General features: G+C 34.9%; 1 protein-coding gene across 1 annotated transcript; it reads left to right on the plus strand.

The window, feature by feature from the left end:
* The first annotated feature begins 1,168 nt into the window (after positions 1-1,168).
* On the plus strand, positions 1,169-24,485 carry LOC132552606 (glutathione hydrolase 1 proenzyme-like). Its single transcript, XM_060216796.1, has 14 exons — positions 1,169-2,374; positions 8,184-8,239; positions 8,716-8,955; positions 10,128-10,225; positions 10,428-10,544; positions 10,842-11,046; positions 11,445-11,605; positions 13,362-13,508; positions 17,600-17,742; positions 18,483-18,673; positions 19,282-19,351; positions 22,024-22,164; positions 22,931-23,044; positions 24,306-24,485. The coding sequence occupies exons 1-14, from the start codon at positions 1,169-1,171 to the stop codon at positions 24,483-24,485; spliced, it is 3,069 nt and encodes a 1,022-aa protein (XP_060072779.1).
* The last annotated feature ends 1,480 nt before the right edge of the window (positions 24,486-25,965 follow it).

A 25,965-nucleotide genomic window follows, 5' to 3' on the forward strand; every position in this document is an offset into this window, starting at 1 on the left:
TTAACACGTATAATGACCTCAGACGCTGGAATAAGTACGTTAACAAGGGTTATGAAATGTATTGACATACACGTAACAAAAGAGCCTTTGTCACGATCAATACTTTCAAAATGGTTGTATCCTTTACATTGTGATAACGCGATGTTTTTGACTTCCGGAATCAAACTAAACCTGACATTGTCTAAATGCCATATGCAGCGAAATGACATTGAGATCGCTATTGGAGTATCACACAGTGTTTACTTAAATATGTAAATCAATAATGGATATTTCCGTTGTTAAGCTGTTGTCGATAAACAATGCACGTGTTTCGCGTTGTCATAGGCCTTTAAAGCATTTTAAGTACATGATATTTTAAATATATGAATATATTTTTCAGCAACCTCTAAATCGCCAAACAATCGATAACACCCTTACATAGTACACACTGGTTTAATGGAAACAGGACATTAATATATTTGATTATAGTGGACACGAACGACGGTATAAAGCATACGTATAATATGTATTGAACATAATACATCGCTGTTAAAGATCCAACACCTGTAAACCTCCGCTGACCCACGATGAAATATACATGGCAGTACCTGCTGATGGATCTGTCTGTGATACTACATTTAACAGGTATGGGGTACTACAGTTTAAGGGTATATGCTGCAGATTCCGGCAGTTAAAAAATGAAAAGTAATGTTTCTAATCATAAAGATAGTTAGTTGCCCCGCGACCATTTCACGACGAACAAAATCGTATTTTCTGTCAGAGACACAACTGTGTTTGTTACTATAGAAATAATTTTCAAAAATATATAACGTATTTGATATTTTCCCAAGTCAAATTTTCTTTTGTTTTATATCTCCTATCGATATAACAATGCTATTAGTCTAATGTCTGTTTCGAAATATTTTTCTGATAGCTACAAATCGTGTTTTGCTGTTTTGTATCTTGCTGTTTGACTTCAACATGGCCCGAATTATTTGTGTTGTATTTGGTATTAGACGACTAAATATTCACGTATTCGTCCTTTTCCCACTCTTTTCCCTGACTAGCACATGGTACGTTTCTGCAGTTGTGATTCCTTAATATGTCGCGGACCTTATTAACATTTTTTTCATTCATAAATATTTGCCGTTCCTTTTCAGGTCTTTTTCAAGCAAGTACATATTCGTACATGGTAGGCTTTATGCAAAATACTTATTCTGCACAAGATTATGTTGACCTTCAGATCATCACGTTGAACACTGGCGACGGACCCGCACGTGTAACGCTTCATGATCATTCAAGACGACTCGAGGAAGTTGTCCTAGACGCAAGCTCCTTTCGGAGTCATAACATTTCATCTGAATTAATGAATACAGAACGAACGAGAAGCAATAAAGGACTTAAACTCGAATCGAATACCACCGTTTGTGTCATTGGCATCAACCGCATCGCATTCCACACTATGAATTCAATGGATGCCTTTGTTGCGATGGAGTATTCGTTACTCGGGACACAGTACTACGCAGTAACAGGGAATCATTCGTCCGCAATTCTTATCATTGGAATATCTGACAATACCTCTGTTACGATTACTCTAAGAACAAATGATGTATCATTACGATATTCAAACAAAATTTACAAGAACGCAGACGTTATATACGAGAATATTGACGAATTTGATGTGATATATATAGAATGCAGCGGCGATCTTAGTGGAACATCCATCAGCGCCACAAATTCCATCAGCGTTTTTGGGGGAAACAAATGGTATTCATTTTCAAAAGTAACATATGAAGGAGGACACTTGGTTGAACAAATACCCCCCGTGGAACAATGGGGAACTCGTTATGTGATTCAACCACCAGAGGATTTCGGATACATCTGCACAATCGTTGCAGGCTTTGACGATACCGATGTACGTGTTGACTGTACAAATGGTTATTATAATTCATTTTTCTTGAACAAGATCGGAGACACATACACCATCGATGACTTGGCCGACATGTGTGTTTTGACATCAGATAAACCATATCTTGTATCCATGATAACATCGAAAGTATCGGAGAAAGACCCGTCAATGGTGATAGTACAACCCATGGAGAATGTTTCTGAGGACACCCTCTTTTACGTGCCGTCTGGGTTTCATTCTGCCGAACTTGTGTTAATGACGACGCTGAATCCAGAATTGATATACATAGATTCGCGTCCCATTCAATCAAATCTCTTAAACATCGACGAAGAACTCTTTGGGATGAGAGTTACAGTAGATGAAGGAGTCCATACCCTCAGTGCCCCCGGATTTGCCATGTCTATGTTTGGCTATGTGCATGGAGCTAGAAGCTTTGGCGGGGGATTCGAGACGTTTGGGTACCCTTTGAATCACCAACGATATACAGTAAGCTTTACAACTGTTCAGATTTTTACTTTACCATTTTAATTATTCAGAGTTTAATGATTCTATAAAAAAAAAAAAAAAAAACAGAAGCAAAAAGGTAAATATCGCAGAAGTTTTACAACAATTTGATTTATTTTGTTTTTGCTAAATTGCTATTTTCGGGATCAAGAATGCGTTCATTCGAATATAATGACCTTTAGTATAAAATGATATTAAAGAAATTGTTAGTTGAGAACACTGCACTGGAACCTTGTGCTTAAGAACAATAAAGCAACCATATTACAAAATATTAATTAAAAATCTTCAGGTCCATAAAATACTTTCTTTGAATCCACGACAGAAAAATATCGAGTATTACTTTCACAATATGATAAGATACCAGTATACGATGCTTCTTCTGTCATTTTGGTCTTTTAATTGTTTACAGGTTGTTCTTGAACTACAAAAGCTGGTTTCAGTTTCTTTTTAGTATTTCATATATTCCATATGTCTTTACATACATAACAAACAACTTGAAGCGTTTGGTATATATAAACGTATATGGAAATGTTATTCTAGTGATTTTATTATTATTATCTTTGTTTATTTTATGCTTCTTCTTAATTTTAAATCTTTTATGAAATAATTTTGATAATTCTTTTATTAAGGAACAGCCAACCAGCACCGTTTCAACATCATTTTCACCTTCCCAATGCCAAGTTTGCAGATGTTATACCAACTATACAACAGAACAATTATCTGAACTAATCAGGGAACTAAAGAAAGAACTTATAATTGAACCAACACAAACAAATAGATATTTCCGGTCAAAGAAGTCAGTGCCAGACAACAGATCATCATCTGCAACGATTGGGTCTGTCGCCAGTCTTGTTCTTGCCTTTCCGTGTGCGTGCATATTAGTAATAGACAGCGGGAGGCTTTTAGCAGCTTTGAAGAGGTTTAAGGCAAACATCTACAGTCGTTGACAACCGAGACTATTAAGCTTTGGTTTCTTGTGTATTCTTAACTATGTTTAGAAGAGAGCCAAGGCTTTACCGTGAACGATTTGTACTATACGGTCACTCATTAAGATGGTTACCACTTAGCGGAATATTCCAAAGACTATAATATACAATGATAAATTTTCGAGACATTTGCAAAGAGCGATTTTGCACAGTTGAATTTATCTGTAGATATAAATGTTAAAAGACAGGTATTGCGTGTAAGTGTATAATATATCCAGCACCCTATTGGATGTTAACAGCTGTAACGAGACATGAGGTATTTGAAGCTGAGCGTGAGAGTTTGCTGAGAGTTTATTCCAAAGTTTGAAATTTCTCTGTGCACACAGAACAGCGGTGGAATTGAAAACTAAATGGACGATGGACCATAAGAAAATACTGTGAAAGGTGAATAAAATCGATAAAAAAAAGACAGTTTTACTACGTATAGAAAACAAATGCGTTGAAGAAGTATCGTGTGTCTGCCCTCGTTAAAAAGTTAACTTTGTTCATAAAATCTCACAGTTATCCAAGTGCAAAATTCATGTAAGAAGGGCTAAATATGAATAAACGGAAAATTTAGATACAGACACCTGAGAATCTACCTAACAGTACCAAGCGTTCCAGAAGGGTAAGCGTCTATTTTTCAAAGGCGATGATGGTACAAATACTGAAAGCATTGCATTGTTATAAGTTCATTCTTTGATATTTTCGTTTTTGTTTTGAATTGATCTTTATTATTTTTTCAGATTCATAGTATTTTGGAAGCCTCGACAGTTTTTCATTTATAGAAAAAAAATGAAAATGCATTATTTTTTTCCAATATATCATGAAGTGCATGTATCGATTTAAAGTATATTATCAATCTAGACGGACTTGCTGTGTAGACAACATAAAAAACACAATTTCTGATACGAAAGATTTAGTTACCTGAGACTTACAAAAGGATAATTATAACTAGAACAAAATGTACCGTGTTCTAAATTTACACTGATGCAATTCAAATATCAGATTTCCACAGCTGATCAATGCTTCATTGATTGCTCAACACATCACCAGAATATTCGTCGGTGAGACATTGTCTACAGATAGGACGAATCACGGAAACGATTAACCTGTAAACAACCAACCAACCAATCAACCAACCAGCCAACAAATTTTCTGGTAGCGTTCAACTTTGTTGAATGATTTTCAAAGAACACAGGCCATATCAATTCCATGTTTGCATGGAATAAATCTAGGAGGAGATTCTATAATTCAAATTTTTAATTTGAAAACGCAAGGTTGATGTACAGCCACCGTGTAAATTTCTGCTTATAATGTATAACGTTGTAAACAATGTGACATACTTCCCATGAAACAACCTATTTCATCTTCACTTTAAATGATTCCATAACAAAATTTTTCGAAATGTATATTAAAATCTCAATTGTGACGAAAAATCACAATATCACATACAAAAAGCTAGCGGTTATGTCTGTCTTATCTTTTCATGCAAAGTATCAATTTTGGTCATCGCGCCTTATTTGGTACCGGAACCGGAAGTCGACAACTTATACATACCGTTCTACTAATCAAAACGTGAGCTCTTATAGTCAAACCATCACACTAAAGGGAAGGCCTGCGACATAATTACCAAATATAAGGGAACACGGAAAGCGTCTTACTGGATCTTTCCGGACTTTTCTTAAATTGTTGGTGATGATGATGATGATGATGATGATGATGATGATGATGATGATGATGATGATGATGATGATGATGATGATGATTGTTATGTTATTGTGTGTGCAAATTGACGTAATGTTAATGTTTTGTTGATGTAGTTGAAAAATCTTGGGAAATAAAAATAAACAAAAAATATCTATAATGTGTAACTTCAATATGTTTCTTTTAGATTAACACCTGCTAGCTGCGTTTTAGCCTATGCTATACAACCAATCGAGAGAAAATATGTTTACAGACATCACGATATCTCCCCCTACGACGCCATTTTCAAGGTCTATGTAGATCAATTCCACAAACTTTTTTTCAGAACGGCGGTACCAATATATTTGCATATTTACATCATCTATTGAAGATGCAAGAAGAATCTTGCAATATACAGATCGAAATATGGCAATAAACATTTAAAGTTAACTATGTTATATTCTGGTAATGTTGATTCCGATTAATCCCAACTCACTATATCTAATGATTACTTCAACGTTTGTTCAAGGGAGGTAACTACAGACAGCTATGATTGGAAGTTGAATAACGCATATGTCGGCAAATGAACATTTTGAAATGGCCTCATGTTGTCAGATCATCTATTTTAGTCCAGATGTACTGCAATGCAGTGATTTGTGCTACAAAGATTGTACAAAAGACACACATCTGAATGTCATATTTAAACACAATTTTATTGTATCACATGATACAATACTGGTATTTCATTGGTTAGTATCATTTCTAAACTGAAAAACTGGAAATTTATCATCATTCAAATTGCCAGAGATCATAACAATCTAGACACATTAATTGCGGTGTATATCGTTTCTCCTACAAATGGAATTTTAAAGTTTCAAAATAGCATTTCAAAATCGCTCGTTAGTTTGACAAAACGTCCTGGTTTTTGTTGGTTAATTTGTTTCAGAAACCATTCGAATTAATTATTGTTCTCTTCACCCCACCTTTGTTAAGGATAGTGGTTTTTTCAATATGTGTTTATTTACCAAGACATGGATACAGAACTTCGCTTTGATATCACAAAACACCAGAATCGATCGGGACTGTTTTTCCTTTTCGTTGGAAGAGGAGAGGATGTCAATGCTTGCTTTGTTTAATGCTTTTGTGGGTTTATTTTTCTTTTACAGTAAAACCTCAGTCAATATCACCTGTATATAAAGAACATTTCATTCCAGTCAAAAATTGAGTCCTCTATAATGTTTTTTATATTTTAAACTTCATTATCAATACCGCTCAGTATTAATACCACCTCCCTATCAATACCACCTATCTATTAAGACCACCTCACTAATCAGACCAATAATTTGTCATACCTCGCAAACATACCCGATGTCTATTCGATCGTGTACAGGTCCTAGGTCCCAGGTGTCAGATCAGTTACCTTTATTTAACCCCGAAACTGCATTCACAGCTTCAATTACTGTGTGGATATAAAACCAACACACTAAATTAATGACAATCAAAGTATGGACAAAGGCGTCCGGAAGAGACGTGTGTCTGATCTTGCATATTCACTGTTCGGACCATACAGCTATTAACAGCACTTTTGTCCAGTCCAGTCCCATAATAGTAAAGTGTCTTTGTATTTCTGTTTCTTGTGTGTGTAGGCGTTAATCCTCAAAAGGTGAAATAAATCCATACAAAAGGCACGTCAATCACTTTGGTATACCTATAAACAAATTAAATGAACTTATTGTTGAACAGTTTAACACCTTATGATCTTTGACAATGCGAAGCAAATAAACTATTTTGCACACACTGTGTCTATATTCTCTCTGATAAAACAGTCAATTCTTTATCTACTAATGTCTAATATATAATATCTACTAAACACATATCAATGACAAAAAGTCTATAAAATAAGCATCTATATGTTTCATCCCATGTTAACATCACTTTTCTGTGAAATCGTTAATTAATCATGTTCTTTAAACAAAACGCGGTGATGTAAACTGAGTTTACAAATGTTTAAAAGCAAAACACATTCAATCATATCAGATACTGCAAAAATGTTAGCATATTTACACAACCAAATGTGGGTACATCACAGAGTGTATTTACATCCTACAGAAAAAGAGGCCAAAATTTTCAACGATTTCAAAGTGTACATACTTCGTTTGATATCGAAATCTATTTTACGTATCTAATTTTAGTATATATAGATATGTGTGTGTGTGTTCGTGTTTGCCTGGCCTTGGCACAGTCCCTCAATATGAACAATGGTTTAAATCACGGGTATATAGGGTAAAACCTCATTATTTGTTTAGTGACAAAGCTATCAACATTCCTAACGGATTTATACATTATAAACAGTACAGTAAACACACCCAATCAATGTAAACCATTTGTAACAATCCGAATAAAAAATATGGATGTATTGTTATCTATTATAACACATACCTTTTGGGTACAACATTGTTATGTGCTCTCATCTCCACCAAAAGTTAAACATTTTCTTATTTAAGTTGTGTTGACGCTGTCTTTTACAAGTAAAACAAAATTAGATATTGATATAATAACTATGCTATATTTGTTTTATATTAATTTTTTTCGATTTTGAATCATAAGTCATTCGTCATTTAAAATATCCGAGGGATAGAGGTAGATGTATTCTGAGAAAAGAAAAAATCGGACTGCACGCCTTATATCATGTTTTAATGTGACATCAATAAACTGCGAAACACAAACAGTATTTTAAAATAAACAAATGTGTAGAATCTTTTATGAATCAGCTAAGTTCGTGACTATGTTTACTTGATGTTCTGTAGTGTTTGGTCTTATCTTTCATCCATTCGAAAAAGTTTAAATGAGTCTTAAACATGGACCGTCGTTTGTAGTAAAGGCCTCAGTCTTTATTATATGATCTATATTAGGATTTCAGCAGTATGAAAGGCGAGGAACATGCGAAAGATAATACAAACTCACTTCACATGATATAGGATTAATCCTTATTAACATCGACATGTATGGACATGCTTTACAATTAATTTATTTATGTTACTGCAAAGGCAGGCATGTCCATGAATGACTACTATATGCAATGACGAGCTTCGTTGTCACTGTACAATGCAGGTTTTCTGTCTTGTTTCCTTTTGCTTAAGGCGACCAGAGTGACAACAGAAATGAAACGGGAAGAGTTAAAACAAGAAGGAGATAAGTAAGTTTTTAACATTATGTTTAAATCGTCATTACGTGTAATATAAAGTTTTGATGCAGAAAAAAAACTCTAAGATATTTTTTTCCGAAATTTATTCAACCTGCAGAGAGTGTTTCAGCGGAAGTCTTGATATTTTAGTTTAGTTTAAACAATATTTATTCGATGATTAGCATTTAAATACAGACAGGTACATTTAATCTTATGGGATGGGAAAACAAGCTTAAAGCTTATATTAATTCCTTTCCCATGAACATACAAAGACAAATTAAAATCGGAACTGGAACACCTAACATCGACATTGGACGAAAAAGTGATATTTATACATAACAATAATATCTATAAACTTACGCACATGTGGTGGATAGAATTACAAAATGTAATTTCTAATTTAAGTAGTTGCGCCCTAATTAAAAAAATATCTTAGTTTGTGTTTAAACAATATCTTTGATAACACTTTCTTTTCCATTATATTTAAGCTTCATCCCAAAGAATTCGACCGCCACAGATGATCGACAGAAGTCTTCATGTCTTAGGAGACATCCGCTGCTAATTATAGGACTTTGTTTCACTTTTGTCGTCATCTACACAGTCGTATTGACGCTTGGAATTTTACCATTTCGTCAACAAGGGAATGACCGAAAGGAAAACACCCGAAAGATCTCGATTAATGTTGGCGCCGTTGTCAGCGACCATGAGACATGTTCAGAAATTGGTCGGTATGTATTGAATGGATAGAGTTCCTATTGAGACCATGTTAATTCTAAAATAAAAAGCAGAAAGTGAAATTTCCCCAGTAAAAAGGCTCGCTACTACGGTTCAATGTTCAAAGCGTGTAATTCTTTTACAATGAATAATAACACTCGTTACATTGATTGATGGGTAATTTTGACAAAAACAAAAAACAAAAAACTTCGATATAGTATATGATTATGATATAAACAATATCCGGAATACACATTACAACTATGATGACTTTCCTTGAGATTCTGTGGTTGATTATTTGAGGTAGATTCCACTCTGTGTTATCAGCAATACCGTACTGGAAATACTGAACACATCGTGCTTTTATTTATTTCCTAAATGAACATAGACCTTAAAATCTAAAAAAAATCTAATTGAGATACAACAACTCCAGAGTTACCTAAGGAGGAGAGTCTAATGAGACACCAACAACTAGGGTTATCAGAGGCGTAGCAATAATGTATGCTTGTATGCTTAAACATACACTCGAATTCCATTGAGATATATTTGCCCTACCTTTTTAACCTTACTGCGCCCCTAGACCCCCTTAACCGGGGCTTCGCCCTTGGATCCTCTCTTGAAAGCATACACTCTTAAAAATGTTTTGCTACGCCACTGGTTATATGTGGACGGTTGTCTAGTGAGACACCAACAGCTAGGGTTATATATATATATGACGGGTGTTTAGTGAGACAACAACAGCAAGGGTTATATATATATGACGGGTGTTTAGTGAGACAACAAGGGGTATATGAGAACGGGTGTCTTGTGAGACACCAAAAGATAGGGTTATATGTGGACGGTTGTCTAGTGAGACACCAACAGCTAGGGTTATATATATGCGACAGGTGTTTAGTGAGACAATAACAGCAAGGGTTATATGAGAACGAGTGTCTAGTGAGACACCAACAGCTAGGGTTATATGTGGACGGTTGTCTAGTGAGACACCAACAGCTAAGGTTATATGTGACGGGTGTCTAGTGAGACAACAATAGCTAGAGTTATATATGACGGGTGTTTAAGGAGGCACCAGCTAGGCAGTGTTACATGGGAACCATCGATAATTGTTTATATTATCAATAGATACAAAATATGGGCTGTATGTATATATTCTATATGTGCATGAAATTGTTCTGTTTTATTCCAGAGATATGTTAAAGAGGAATGGGTCGGCTGTTGACGCCGCCATTGCTACTCTTCTCTGTGACGGGTTGATGGCACCACACAGCATGGGAATAGGTGGAGGTAGCCATTTTTCAAAATAATGTACTTTGCTTTTCTTTCGTCGACGTTTCATACACTTGTCTTGTTAAGTCTTGTAGAGAATCTGTCGCACTTGTGTACGTTGCTTTTCTTTCGCCGACGTTTCATACACTTGTCTTGTTAAGTCTTGTAGAGAATCTGTCGCACTTGTGTACATAAACCTTTAAGTATTGTATATTGACAGGAAGTTTCTTCGTCATCTACGACGCGAAAACTAAACTCACAAAGACGATCAACGCTAGAGAGTCAGCACCCGCAGCCCTCACTTTCAGCCAAAATATTCAGAGGGGAGGCGATAAAAGTAAATATAACTAATTTCTGTCCTGTCCTGTCCCTGTCCTGTCCAGCCCTGTCTTGTCCCTTTCCTGTCTTGTTCCTGTCCTGTCCTATCATGTCCTGTTGTCCTTTTGGTGTGTGGGTATGCGTGCGTAGGAAATGGAGGGGGTGTTCCTGAATTTCCTTTATAGATCTCCTTCACTAAAACACACCTACTTGATATTTTCTTCAGTTTGCTAAGTTTGACTGAATCTATATGCTATATCATATATTGTTTATGTGACATGTCTGAAATCTTTCTAACATACTTGTCCTTTATCAGAGGTGTTGACTATTGGAGTACCAGGAGAAATCCGGGGGTACTGGGAAGCCCACAAAAGCCATGGACGTTTACCGTGGAGGGATTTATTTTTACCAACAATTAAGCTAGCTGAGAATGGTCATTACCTCTCGCAACCTGTTTATCGTGCTTTCGAAGTCTCACGTTTGATATTTGGTATTGATCTAACAAACAACACAGAGTTCTGGTAAGTACTTATTTCGTAAGTCATCATATTTGTATGTAGACATTCATTCATTTATTAATCTTTATTCTGTATATTAAATATTCCTTTCCATCGATAAATCCTAATAAAGTAATGTCACGTCATTGTAACGCCAAGTCCGATAACTCCATGTTTAGTTATCGTCGGCTAAGTTGCACGGGTCAAGGCTAGGCCATCCTCGACAAATTCATGAATGGGCATATCAATGACATGTAGAATGACAATGCATGTAATGCAGTGTGCAACTGAATATAATTAAGGTAGAATAAGTATTTTCATATTTTCTGTTGTTTTATGTCAATGGCTTCCCCTAGGTATCGATCGTCAAACGATCACAGCTGCAGTAAGTAAGGCGTGATCTATCATATTTTTTATTGCAGTAAAATATATTGCGATGACACCGGCAAGATAGCACCTGAGGGAGCCGTCATAAAACAGCCACGTCTCGCCCAGACACTGAGAGGGATCGCTGAAAATGGACCGTCATACTTATATGAAGGGCCAATCGCGGACACAATCATTCGAGAAATTCAAGAAAAAGGTTTGACACGATACTGTATAACTATCAATCTCTGCAGCTCTCCCTCTTCACTGGAAAACAAAATTTATTAAAAAGACAACCCCTTCTTATATGGCGAAATCAATTTAAAATTACATAGCTAAGCAAGCGATTTGACTGAATCTCTCTCTCTCTCTCTCTCTCTCTCTCTCTCTCTCTCTCTCTCTCTCTCTCTCTCTCTCTCTCTCTCTCTCTCTCTCTCTCTCTCTTCATATATATATCATTTAATTAAATTGTCTTATCGAATTATTCATGCATATTGAAGAAAAGTATAGTGATCAGTTGTGAAAACTCGTGTCTAGTAATTTTGTAAATATTTGTTTGCAATGAAATATATTCAAACTCATAAAGCCCACCGGTAAATTTCACCTTTCAATCCTGAATTATATACAGTAGACTGCACCACCCAGCTGCTGTATTTCATTGAAAAACAAATGCTGCTGGTAGCTATTATTGTATCGGAGCACAAAACGTGCAACACAATATCGTACATCTTATTGGGACTATTGATCATGACGAAATACACAGCAATACCTATCTGATGGTGTCCTACCTTCTTCCGAACAAAACATGTTTACAATGCGTGCAGCAAATAAACAAACGAATCCTGCTCTATTTCTTCTTCGCTTTCTTATTATAGTTTCCCTTTTACGAATGAAAAACCAATTATGCTGGAAGATGAAACGCTCTTTGTATAAATTGTCGAAGTGAATTTCGAAAATAAAAAAAAAAAAAAAAAAACTTGTTCGTGAAGATATTGAGACACGTAACATAGAATGGTTAAATGGCACTCCGTTGTGAGCTCGAATGACCACAAGGAAGGTTCATATGTAATTGTTAAATCCTGAAAACCAGGTAAAAGTTTCATTTTTTTCGGTCTGTTTGAAGTTCGATGATATACATATATAGATGGGGATCAGTGAAAACCTACCTATCAGAATTAAAAATATTCGTCCAGTATTTCTCAAGAAAAAGAGACAACAGGATAAGTAAAGAACGATGTGATGGTAACAACAACGAATCAACCATCCCATGAATCATTTCACTTTGTCGTTATTTCGTTATTTCGCAATGTTGCTATTTCACTATGTCATTTCGTGACGAAATAATGTTAATCATATTGCTAAGATCACTGTTTTGTCGTAGCCACAGTTGAAAAAAAAAACGAAAAATGCCGAATAGCTAAATCACAAAGTTTGAATGATACATTTATGTAAAACGAAAACAACCATTATTTCGTGCCGCGATGCCACAGGACGATTGTGCATTACACGCTTTCAAATTTTCTTTTTGTTGCCGAAATTATTTAAAGAGATAATATAACGATGTTATGAATTGATATCAGGTCAAGATATTATTGGTGTTACAATTGGTAATGAAAACATTAAAGGGACTAAATGGTTAGATTTTTTTCGTTTGATTCCGGATAAGTGTTGTTATACTTAAAATTTAGCTATTTCGTAAATTATAGCACGTTTTGAGAAAAACTGAAAAAATATTATCAGAAAGTGCACAGATCTTATCAAATATTTAGATGTTATGATATAATAGATTTTAGTAAGCATTAGCGGCTTAATTTTGAGAACTCTAGTAAGACATTACACAAATGGTTTATAGTTATCGTCTTGTGTGTGTTTTCTCCTTTCCATTTTTACGTAAAGTTTAGATATCGAAGCAAATGTTGTGTTGAGGATATCACTATAGAGTCTGGTTATTGCTTTCAAAATCTTACATGTAGGCGGTGTCATGACAAAAAAAGACCTCGCAGAATATATTCCGGTAGTGGAGGATGGTATTTCCGTCAATCTTGGTGACGTCATGTTGCTGACTATGGGTGCTCCAAGTGGCGGACCAGTCCTTGGCCTCATCCTTAATATATTAAAAGGTACGTCATCATCAAAAAAACATTGTCATATTAACATTTCCGAATTTATTTTACGTTATCTGCTTTTTGGATAACAGGACTTTGGTGCATGATAAGTTATTGCAAAGGGAAAATACTTCACATACCTTTTCATGTGTTTGAGGTTATTATTTGAAAAATCATGTATATCAATAGGTCAAATGATGCAAGAAATCATATTAAAAGGAATTTGGATATAAATTATTATATAGATATGAATCAATCCAAGGCAGTAATCAAAGAAATGAAATATCTCCCTTAAACAGCGCAAGCATATCACGTGCCGGAGATAAATAAGCTTGCATCCAATGGTGATAATATTGAAAGAAAGCAAACTCTATCAGATCACAATGATATGCAACAAGGTGTAAATACCATCCTTCTATATTCACATGTGTAACAAAAATTAATCAAACAAGTTATGAAAAAGACTTAAATTGAAATTAATACAAAGATAATGCAAAAAGTGTATGGAAATTCGTTCTATTCCATCACCGACATTGAATTGCCTCCCCTTGGCAGCAGATAGCAACATTCACCGAAAGTGCGTGCTAATTCTCTAAAGAATTAAACATTAAACATCAATGCTGATACTATATAGTTTTCTAATAACTTACATGCATTGTTAAAACCATGCTGCACAAACCGGTGGTTTTCATATTTCAAGGTTGTAGGGTTTGTTTACAAAATTGAAATATTCATGAAATATTTTCAACAACTTGTAGATGATCTTAACCACGGGTGGTCTTGAAATGATTAAGAACTACGGAGGGTTTAGTGGTTGTCACTTTGGTCTTGTCTGTCGAATCTATATTCATTTGTTAGATGTGTTCGATGTTTGTTACCATGCCTGTTGGTTCCATGGTTGTTAACTTTCACGGTTGTGAACGAGACTTAACTTACTCGAATCGTAAATAGCAGGTGCCGTTGATGAAACAGAAGACGTCTCCACCTCTTCCAAGTGTTGTCAAGGATAAAACGTGCCTTTGTTTTTACCATCGCTTCATTAATTTTGAGTTTGAATCACGTATCAGTATATGATAATTGTCCTGTTAATGCTGTGAAAAATAGATTACCGACCACTGCTCAATCCTGACGGATTTACTACTTTACGCCTTCATGATTATATTGAACGCGAAATTGTGACTGAAATAGAAACTGCTTATTTCTTGTGCTAAAATCTGGAAACGATACATATGAATTGTGCAAATTGAAAATAAAGTTTGGAATAGATATAGTATTTCCGAATCATGAATTAAACACCATCTTACATGTACGGGTGTTTCATCAAGTTTCAGCACTCCCAAGCTTTGTAGAAATCGAGCATACATTGATCGATGGAGATTAAAGACGTATATCTGGAACAAATGCCAACACGCCTACCGGTAATCTAAATAAAGCCACTGTGCTTCTACCACACAATGTCATCGTTTATCTACAATCTGTTTCCTGTTGATTCTTAATTCAGTTTCTATCATGCTATCATTCTATCAAAAGATATTTTTTCTTTGAATGCACCTATTTGACTGTACCAACATATCATTCGTCTGTCAGATGTTGCAAGATACCTTATCTTGCTAGTTAACTTGTGTGACTTTTAGAGTTTTCGGAATAGTTGAAACACATGGAACGACCATGAGCAATTTGACGTCACAACAAAGCTGGGTTCATTCATATATAGTGTAATATTCACAATGGCCGACATGTACTGTTGTGACAGGACGGCGACGAGCAAATGTAAACACATGAGCATAGTTTTGTTTTACATTTTACTATTGTTATAATAAGTTCTTAATCGCAATGACATGACCTGTGTTTGTTCATATTCATAATAGTAAGAACGTAAGAATGGTATTTCTCTCACATATGATTTGAAACGACCCAGCGTTCTCACTTTACGTCCTGATCTTGCCCTGTGCGCCATATTTGGGATGATTGAGGATTGTGGTTCTAACGACTGCGATGCCACAAGTAGTTTTATTCGAGTTTTTCCCAACGAGTCTTCTTTTGAAGTTATTGGGGTCATTGGCATCTGCTTCTCAGTCTTTAGCATCGTTGGCGTAGTGGGCAGCGACAATTAAGGTGATCGGTTTTCTTGCTCCAACAAATGTCAACACTGCGGTCAAACTAACCATGGTTTTGAAAGTTCTGATTTTTTCCCCTGTTGTGATTCCCATCCCCAGGAGGTGTATTTTACAAGACGATTTCTCAAAACCGCAAATGCCCCTTCACAAATAGGGTTTAAAAGTTTGTCAACATAGTTCACAATTCTGGGAATTGCAATAATTTCATCTGATTCCCGGATGGTTTTATCTCCTAGACTTCTTCGACCTTCTCTGAATCTGGCTTTAGACAATTCTTACCAAGGCCATGACCTGCATTTTTTTTGTCGATTTCTATCTGCCCAAAACTTGCACACGCTTGTCTGCATTCAATCTAATGTATAACTTTATCTTTTTTTCAAATACTGCTATTAGTCTTTAATTGTATAGCTCATCGGTTATCAACTTTGGCTTCTGCCTCGACAACTAGTTTCCCCATCACTAACAGGTATACCTCTAGAGCAAAATTAAACTGCAAACGGAATCCTCAGGAATATATACCATCCAACTGGCATGGTCAGTTTGCAGCATTTTCAGCTAGGCTTATCAAGATTTAATTGCAAAAAGAAAAAAAGTTAAGTGAAGCAATTGAATAAGTAGTGATTATTGGGTAACGGAGACGCTTAGTAGTCTTATTTAAGTCCCTTAGGTATAAACAGTGGTACCTTTCTATGTGGTGGATAACAGGTTTATACACTACTGTCTGTGTGAACTGTATGTTTTCCCTGGAGACAACCTACCACTATAAACATTTGTTGGGCTGTTATCCGCGCTAGTTGAAACACTTTCAGAAACCCCAAAGGGAACAAGCGTCTTAGTAAATCAACATTTGGAGAACTATCTGCACCAAGTATCAAACGGACTATTTAACGAATGACTTGAAACTGAAGTTCCAATATTCCTGCTAAGATGCCTACTATAAGATCTGAATGTTGAGTTGGTCTTGACCTTCAAAATTTGTATCGTCTTTCTGCTGGTAACATTGCATCTGGTAACTGTGTCAACATGCATCTGTATCGAGTTACACTGAACATGGCATTGTACTATCCAATCATTATTGGTGGTACTTACTGGAATTTCCCTTAACATACCAACATAGAAATCCTCATCGCTGTCATCTATGTACTAAGATGTCTCGCCATACACTATGTACAGTGTTATTATTTTACCTGTTTTTCCCCACTGGCTGTCAAAATGGTTCATCTTCAGGCAAGAGTCGCATTTCCTTTCGATGCTGAGATTATACCTGCTTTAGTTACATCTCTATGCCTATTGTTTCATGTTGCATCGACGCATGTGCATATTGTCGTCCTTGTTTCGCTGCCCGCAATGAACTAATCATATTCATATTCAACTGTTTTTGTGATGTCATGAGTCCTCGCCGTATCGATGGATAAATGTTTTGAAAAGTTTGAACCCTCACTGATTAATTTTGCTCAAGCTTTCGATGATTTCACAACAAGTACTAAGTGACCTCTTACGATTTCACCTTCCATTAAAAAAAGTTTGCGACATATTTTTCAAATGTTGCATCATCAGTTTGCACTTTAGATTTCAATCGTGTATCTGGCATCAATCATGTTCTTTTTTGTTTGCAATAGTTCTCAAGTTCATCGAGAAATAGGCTTTCGGTAATTTGCTATCCTTTGCAATGATATTCCAAATTGAGTGAATTATTCTGCCATTTTCAACTGGTTATAGCATAAGATAATTTTCTTATATATTTTGTTCTTGGTAATGGCTGGTTCGCAGAATGTAAATTCGCAATATGTTTTGAGCGCTTTGAATGCTGCCGGCATATCGTTAGATGACTAGTTCATTTTTGGATACGTGTCTTTTTCCCATTGCTTGAAAATAACATCAAATACTCCATTAAATTTCTGCAATAGTTTCAGATCAAGTCTGTTTTGTGTGATTAATCTGTGTTTATATGTTTTATGTTAACAGTTTTTTATACTTATATCAAAATAGGTGTATTTCCAAACGGGAGAACAAACATGGAGACTTCACGAATGCGGTCTGATTTTTTTCATGCTTTAGTGGAGGCCACGAAGCTAGCTTATGGTGAAAGGTGGAAGCTCGCTGACCCAGCTTTCGTACCCGATGTCAAACAGGTAAAACATGTACACCTGTAAGATTATATTAGATAGGTATATTTTGTAAATAACACATTTTTACTTATGTAATTGAAATATATTTGCGGAAAATTTATGATTCTGTTCCAATCAGTAGGCATCGTGTCACTCCTGACACTAACGCCCTTTGCATGAACAAGGGCGACGTTTTCGTATTCGTGGAATGAGGTGGAGATTTATTCCTTTTACTGACAGAGAATAATATTCATATTATCATTATGATAATATCACTACTATGTAATATTTCTAAGGAATTCATCCTCCTCTGCTGTATCTAATTCTATCATTCACCTTTGTAATATTTATTGAATTATGGAGCTACTGCACCTTCCCATCCGGATATTTTTTTACATATTTGTCGAACTCTTTGGGTTTTTCTCAGCCGTCTCCTAGGTTTCATCATTTAGGACCTTCGCATTGCTGACGACAGAAGGACGAAACAGTTGTATGATTAAATTAAATCAGTACCTTGCTTCTCTGAATCCGATTCTGAATTGATATAGAAAATATCATTCATTCTGTCTCTCATACAATCCTAGACTAACATTCAAACAGTCTGAACAAAAAGCACATACCTATTAAAATACTCATGAAAAAACTTTATACAAGTTTACGGTTATGATGTTTGCTACTTCAGATATCGTCTATCGTAGTATATCGATCTCTATATTTGGTTTGAAATGTTATATCTAACTTTTGTTATGTTTCTTCATTTTCAGGTTGTCGATAAAATGATTTCAGACGATTTTGCAGCCTTTCTGAGGAATACAAAAATGGACATGCGCAGAACACATAATTGGACGTATTATACAAATATAACATACCCGCCGAGAGATCAAGGTACCGCTCATGTGTCAGTTTTAGCCCCGGATGGAAGCGCTGTTTCTGTTACCAGTAGCATAAATTATTAGTAAGTAGTGTCACTGATTCTTGAAGAAGTAAGTTAAATAAAGATTTAAGTTAAATTATCAATCCGCTGTTGATAAATAAACGATCTTTGGTTTGATTTATCGATACAGTGACATACCTTACGAAACCATCTCGTTTATTTATGCCAACAAATGTCAGGTTTTTGTAAATTATAACAAAGCCAATTCAGGAAAACATTGTATCTTATAAATTATTCCTACTGTTCCGCGTTTGTATAATTTCAAGGTAAAACCAATAAAGTTTTCTTCTTTCGAGTCCATTGTAGCATTTCTCTTTCTAACCACCTCTTAAAAAATCGTTTAAAATTGAAGGCACTATAGAGACTGTTATGCAATTTGTACAACTTTCCAGCCACTATCTCCACATTTATCCTCCTTCCCAGCGCCCATTAAATTAGTTCCCATTTTAAGAGCATCTCTATCAAATGCCTTTTTGTCTACTTTCGTAACACACTTTCTGGTGTCCACTGACAATTTATGATCTGATATTTTGATAATCTATATATTGAAAAATTGTTTGCTTTTTTAGGATGTATTTGTCCAAATATATTTAACGTAACTGTTAAATGCTCCCGATTCACTTTTGTAGTTTTGGATCAACAGTAATGTCGGAATCTACCGGAATAATATGGAATAATGAAATGACAGATTTTTCAAGGGTGAGTTATTTATGAAAATGACAGATAAGATAAAAACTTGTTTATATTGTCTAGATTATTCATGATATGGTACAGTAATTAAGATCATCTGTATTATTATTTAACACTCGCGAGTTATACTGTGTTATCATGCAAACTGGAGCTGTCATTGTCACAATATACTTGCCACATATACATTTATTGTATTAGGCAGTGGCGGAAAACAGATGTATTTTATCACGTGCGTTAATTCGACAGAATAACTTTTAGCATTTACTCAAAACGTTCGTTAAACAATATTAATAGCTATTGAAATAAGTGTGATTTTATGTTGCTTTGATCAAGTTTATTATATTATATCTTCCCATTTCCCCGAACAGATCAACGCATGCCTTCGTAAAATTTAAGACATATTGCTCATCCCTTCCTAATAATCATAAATGGAATAAAATAAATATTTTCCCAAAAACGTTTCATTTAGTCAAAGAAATAGACGAAGGTACATTCAGCAGTTTTACCACATGGCTGCCCTGGTATTCTGTAAATAACCATATTTTGCTTATAGCACATATGTAATTTAGCTTATTATGACACACTCTAGATAACAGAATGATTCAGTGGTTGCAATTCGCTAAATACCATAAAAATAGAGCGAATATGTCTTCAAGTTTGACGCAGAAATGTCCGTTTGCAATATTTGAATGAAAAAAATGCGCCAAAGATTGTACAAAAGACACACAAGGGAATAGCACCTTTAAATACAACTTTAATGTCAGATAAAGTCAAACCCAACATTGAATTAAACTGTATCATACACCTTTTTTCTTTCTAGGACTCGTCAGTGATGTTAAGTGAATTTTTTGAGGCCAGAACAAAAGCCTTAAATTCGTTTTAGTTAAATTTATATTATGTCGTCACGAATGAAAATTTTCAGACTAGTTTCATTAGGCCATATCGGTAAGAAACATAGGTAAGAGTATAAATAAGGCATCCCGTACTTTTCAGGTGAACATCATGTGAAACACATGCGTGTCTTATCCGGCTGCACTACATACACTCTTCGGCTATCTTTAAATTCGTACAGCCTTAAATGGTTGAATATCGTGTCAGCAAATGTTCTGAAAATTGACACCAATTTTATGATATACTTACTTCTACGATCGTCCGTTCGAAAAAGTCAACAATTAGTAACATCTATAACTACATCACGATCTTTGTGCCTGTGTTTAATTTGCAATGAATACAGTGTATTTTCCGCTATAGAACTAACATACAATTTAATGTTTTGCAATTGTAATGTTTTGATCAATGTTACCCAATGTAATATTATAAAGTTGTGAGTTTATCAGTACTTTGCACATTAATTACAAGTCAGCTGTTTAGCTGTGTACGATCTAGATTATGGACATAACCTCCGTTTTCTAATTGATAACAGTGTCGCTGATTTAACATGCGTTCACAAGATGAGTTCAACTTACAATTTCCTATAACTGACCCCAGAAACAAGCAATACATATGAGATACCTTTATAAGTTATATCATATTAGAATAAGAAAGAAAACGGTAGTAATACACATATTATGATATCCTCTCTGTCACCTTACGTTTGTATTCTAATGTTCGTGGATGTTGACCTTTATGTATGATGTTTACCAACTTTTGAAACAATTAGTGTAATGTACCAATGATAATTTCACCAAACCTATGTTATTGCAGCACTTCTAATGTTTTATGAGGGCAAATACCTTAATGACGCCCTGTTGCGTCGTTCTACAAGGATCTAATGCTTTTTCACTGCCTGAAATAGACGCAATAATTCACTGCAGTAGATATAATGCAATAAGCTTACCACATAAATGGCTCGTGAAGACAGTTGTGTTAAATTGGTTGAAGCACGCAAAATGAACATTTCAAAACAACCAGAAATACAGCATAAAAAGCAAATATATGAGAATATTATCAGTAAGTAATGAGCCCTGTTCAGTCCAAGCATTGCTTAAGCAGGCGATAGCAGAACCGAAAATAGAATGCTTGTTGTCACTCTTGACGTGTAGAAAGAATTTGAATTTGGCGAGTTAATAAATGTATTTCTAATGGACACAGATAAGGAGGTTTAATTAAGATATTAGATCTTTTCTGAGTTAATGAACTTCTTTCCGTGTCATAAAGTCATTATCAAGCATGAGTATGATATCAGGTCAAAGTCCCCTTGTCAAAGGTTCAGATTAAATGGTTATTTCTAAAGGAATACAGCATTGACACAAATATGTACATGTTGCTATATAAAATACAGTGACAGACAGTCATCGGTACAAATATCAACTTTGCATGCCACTACTAACCAAAATGGTGTGAAATTCATAAGGCTGTTTTCTGACCAAGTGTATATGTATCACTGATTATCAATTAGCTGAGTAAGGAGGTCACTAAATGAAACAAAGTCTCCCTCTATTTTGATAAACTCATGTATGCTGATGGCGTAAAGCCTCGTAATAAAGGCAGATTTCTATTTCATTTAGTACCCTTCATTATATCACCTTCGGAAAGCTTCTCAATATCTTACCTTGGTGACCATTTAGTCCTTTGTCTGTTTATGTCTTTTGTCTGTTCTAATTGAGCCAAATTGGTTTCCTGTCTTTAATAACAATGCCGTCAATGCTGTACAAAAGATATATATTTTTTAACATTTCCAGGACAACCCTCGCAATTTTGTTGAGCCAGGAAAGCGGCCACTATCATCAATGGTTCCTGCAATATTTGTAAACAAGGCGGGAGAGGTAGAAGTTGTAGTTGGTGGAGCTGGTGGTGCCACCATTACACCGGTCGTTTCGGAAGTAAGACATTAAAACTTACAATGAATCAGGTTGAAAATTGATATCAATCATCATTAAAACCAACGATAATGTATGTGTATTTGAAGGGAAACACAAGTGGCAGATTGATAAAAAAACACTGGTACAAATATCATCTGATAATGATAGAAACAATTAAAATGATAACCATAATTAATAAATATTTGCTGCTTTAACACATTCGTCCGTCCATCTGTCTGTCCTTCCATCACTTGTTATCAATGTAGTAACATTAATCATAACACACCTGTACCAATACATATTGGAGATGCAGTCTGCAAAAAATCACATTACTTCGATTGCAACATAATGGCCTCATGGCGTCACCACAGAAAGTAACGATGAGTGAGAATACCGTCAATTCAGTTTTTATACCAGTCTTATGAAATGTTATTTTCACTAATGCAAACAAACTAATCAAAGGTACGCAATAAAAAGAATCTTACATTTGTATCCATCCATTTGAAATTGATGGAAGTCGTCAGGAATTTCGTTTCGATTCACCTTTTATCAATTTCATATCAAAAGAAATTCATGTAAAGTTCCTTCAACACGGTGTCATCGTTATTGCTATGGAACACTATACAATCTCAATAATATCAATATTTCTGATATTACAAATACCACCTTCCATTGACTTTTCAAACTCAACACACAGTGACGTGTGATGCAAATTTAACATATAATGTGTGACCCCGTCATATTCATTGTCATTTTCACTAATTAACTATTTGTTTCCTCTTTACAGGTTTCTGCTTTTCTGCTATATCTGAAGGATAGCGTTGACAAGGCTGTAAGGCGGAAAAGGTTTTTTCAGCGTCTTAATTCAAATACCCTTGATTTTGAAAAGGGATTTCCGCAGGTTAGATCATCATCAGGTTCATCAGCACATAATTTAATATGCATCAATTCATTCAATTGATCTGATACTAGCTCTCAAAGAGACATTTTTATGTAACACTATCAAATCATTAAGATATCTGTTGATTTCCTGTTTATATTTGAAAAACAACAAAAACCTGCCGGCATATAATAAAGGTCGTTATCCAAATTAAAATGCGATTACACGAGGGCAAATCCTGAACGAAATGTTTAAAAATACAAGGATAATAGGATCAAATGTTCAGGAAGGGTGAGAGTCTTTTGCTTCAGATACGACATCGGACAAGTAAATCTCCGACAATCCATGTAAGTGATATCAAGCTTCCAAATAAGAACAAAGTTAGAAACGGAACCATATTGCATGTCGGCAAGCATCAATCAAATCTAAACTTCATATTGCGAGAAGAAATGGTAATTTTCTCAATGTTACTGACTCCATCATTTACCAATTTTTACTATAAATGAAATGACAACATCACGGATGATTTAATAGTATTGACCAAATATGTATAGTAAAACTGAAAATCAATTTGTTGCAAATATAGGACTTTTAGATAATTACACTGTTTACTTAACATATCCAGTTAATAACAGCGAATGATAGGCCTTCCTAATTGAACAACCTCTCAGCAAGGGGCTTCGATTCGAAGTTAAGAAGTGTGTTACTTGATACATTTACTTTAATAAATTGATGAAACAACGTATCATTGTTTCAATTTTACAACATTAGAAAAGAAACAATTTCGATGATTTGAAATTTTGAAAAATAACAATGTTCATTTGAAAAGCATGTATAAAGTAAGCTTACAAGCCACTAGAGTAGCAGTACTATAAACACCATGAGAATGACGAGGACTTAAAGCAAACTTAAATCGAGTTGAATACCACGATATTATTGATTAATTCATCATGATATAGATTTTATAACGTACAGATATGCGTTATTAGTCTACGATTTTCGCAGCACGCGCTGAAGTGTTCTGTCTGGGCATTATAACAGGTGGTTTCAGGAAGTTAAAGGAAGTTAAAGAACGGCTAGGTAGTCTAAAGTGCAATCTGATAACCTTTATCTGCCTCATTTCAGTGTCATAATTTATCTATGTGTGTCAGCGTTTAAGTGAACTGTCTTAAATTTTAAAACAAATAAATGTAATTGTGACTTAAGTATAAAACAGGTTCTCTATCTCTATGTTTAAACCATTTCAGTACGATGACAATTTTTCGTTGTTTCTTATTCACAGGATATCATGAAGGACCTGGCGACACACTACGGACATGAGATCAAGGAGTCAAGCAAGGATTATATTGCAGTGGTGCAAGCAATCGCCAGGAACCCAAGTACAGGGGAGATAACTGCATTTTCAGACGAAAGGAAAATATCAGGGAAGGCAAAATTCTTAACAGAGAATGTGACTTTGTAATGTGAAGTTAGTTATAATTTACATCATGTATCAAAAGTATTTAGAAATTTATTCGGTCACTTAATGTAAATATTTTCATTCAAGTGGTATATGACGTCTTACAGCTACTGGGCATTAAATGTGGTACCGTGAAAAGTTATTAATAGATTTGTGTACTCATTCTTTACTTTTTTAGAAACTTTATCATACATTCCATAGGGAAAACAATACAATGCCAAGCTCAATTAGGATAAAGGTTCGACAGATACTAGGGAGTTTTATATATTTATCAAAGTGTATTCTGTCATTCCTCAGTATTTAAATCAGAACAGAATATAACAAAGAATGAAGGTTATCGGTATTGTGTTGTGCTTCAAATGTATTAATAGCTTTTTTAGGTTGTGCGGATATACATGCTGATTTGAAAATAAACGATTTTAGAGAAGCATTTTAAGTACCAAGTAATGAATAATTGAAATCTGTTTTCGAACATATTAAATATCGACCTTTTCCAATTGGTTATAACTTAAGGTTTCCGTAAATATAATGATAATTGTACCAATTACCTCCTCAACTCACTATTAGATAAGTTTTTTTTGTACAAAATAAACTGAACTACACCGTACAACTGTTCTGTGAGTGATGCAAGGGATCTTGATGTGTGGAAATCCTAGAAGGCAGATTGGAATAAATCATAGACTGAGAGGAATATTCATCCATTCATTGATTCATTAATAAAACAACAACAGCAACAACAGTGACATGAACATCTGACCCTTGTTGCCCAAAGTTGAGTTAATTTACGGTTAGCAAAAAGAAAATTCAAATTATTGCTGTTGATAATACAAGAGCGTCAAAGGCAAAATTAATATTCAGAATATATCAATCTGTCCTTTTTCAACAAAATTACATCTATGAAATGGTAAAAAATGTTTTCAATTCTGTTTGAATCAAATTTGAAAATTTTCACTAATTACTGCTAATCTCTAACCAGCCTTTGAACAACCGGGGCCTGTACTCCATATTTTAATTTGAAGTATCTAGTTCTGACCTCTTTCAATTTTGTTGAGTTTTAATCAAGTTTTATTGCTTTGAAATGCGAAGCAAACCGTCGAAGTTACCGTCTGGTTGCTCTGACAACAGAGTGACACCGACAATGATATCATCAGTCAATCATTGATACGTACGTGATTCTCAATGGTTCCATACAGCTATCCATTTCCATCTAGACAAATTCAATTGCGGTGATCACTTTCGTTTTTTTAAGAGATCCATTCGTCCTTTAATATATATTTTCTGTCTGCTGCGCTATGAAAACAGTTTAACAATCACCTGTTATTACGACTTGACATGTCTGACAAGCACCCTTTGAGGTAGAGCTTCAGGCTCATTTATTCTCATGAAATTTTGTACATACTGGTTAAATATTGAAGAAATTCTGCAACGTGTGTTAAACTACCTTACCGACCTCATATCCCACAATGATGTCACTTAGATTAAC

This window comes from Ylistrum balloti, unplaced genomic scaffold, assembly GCF_031769215.1.
Source record: "Ylistrum balloti isolate Yb309-2 unplaced genomic scaffold, AGI_CSIRO_Ybal_v1 Utg369632, whole genome shotgun sequence".
NCBI lineage: Eukaryota > Metazoa > Mollusca > Bivalvia > Pectinida > Pectinidae > Ylistrum > Ylistrum balloti.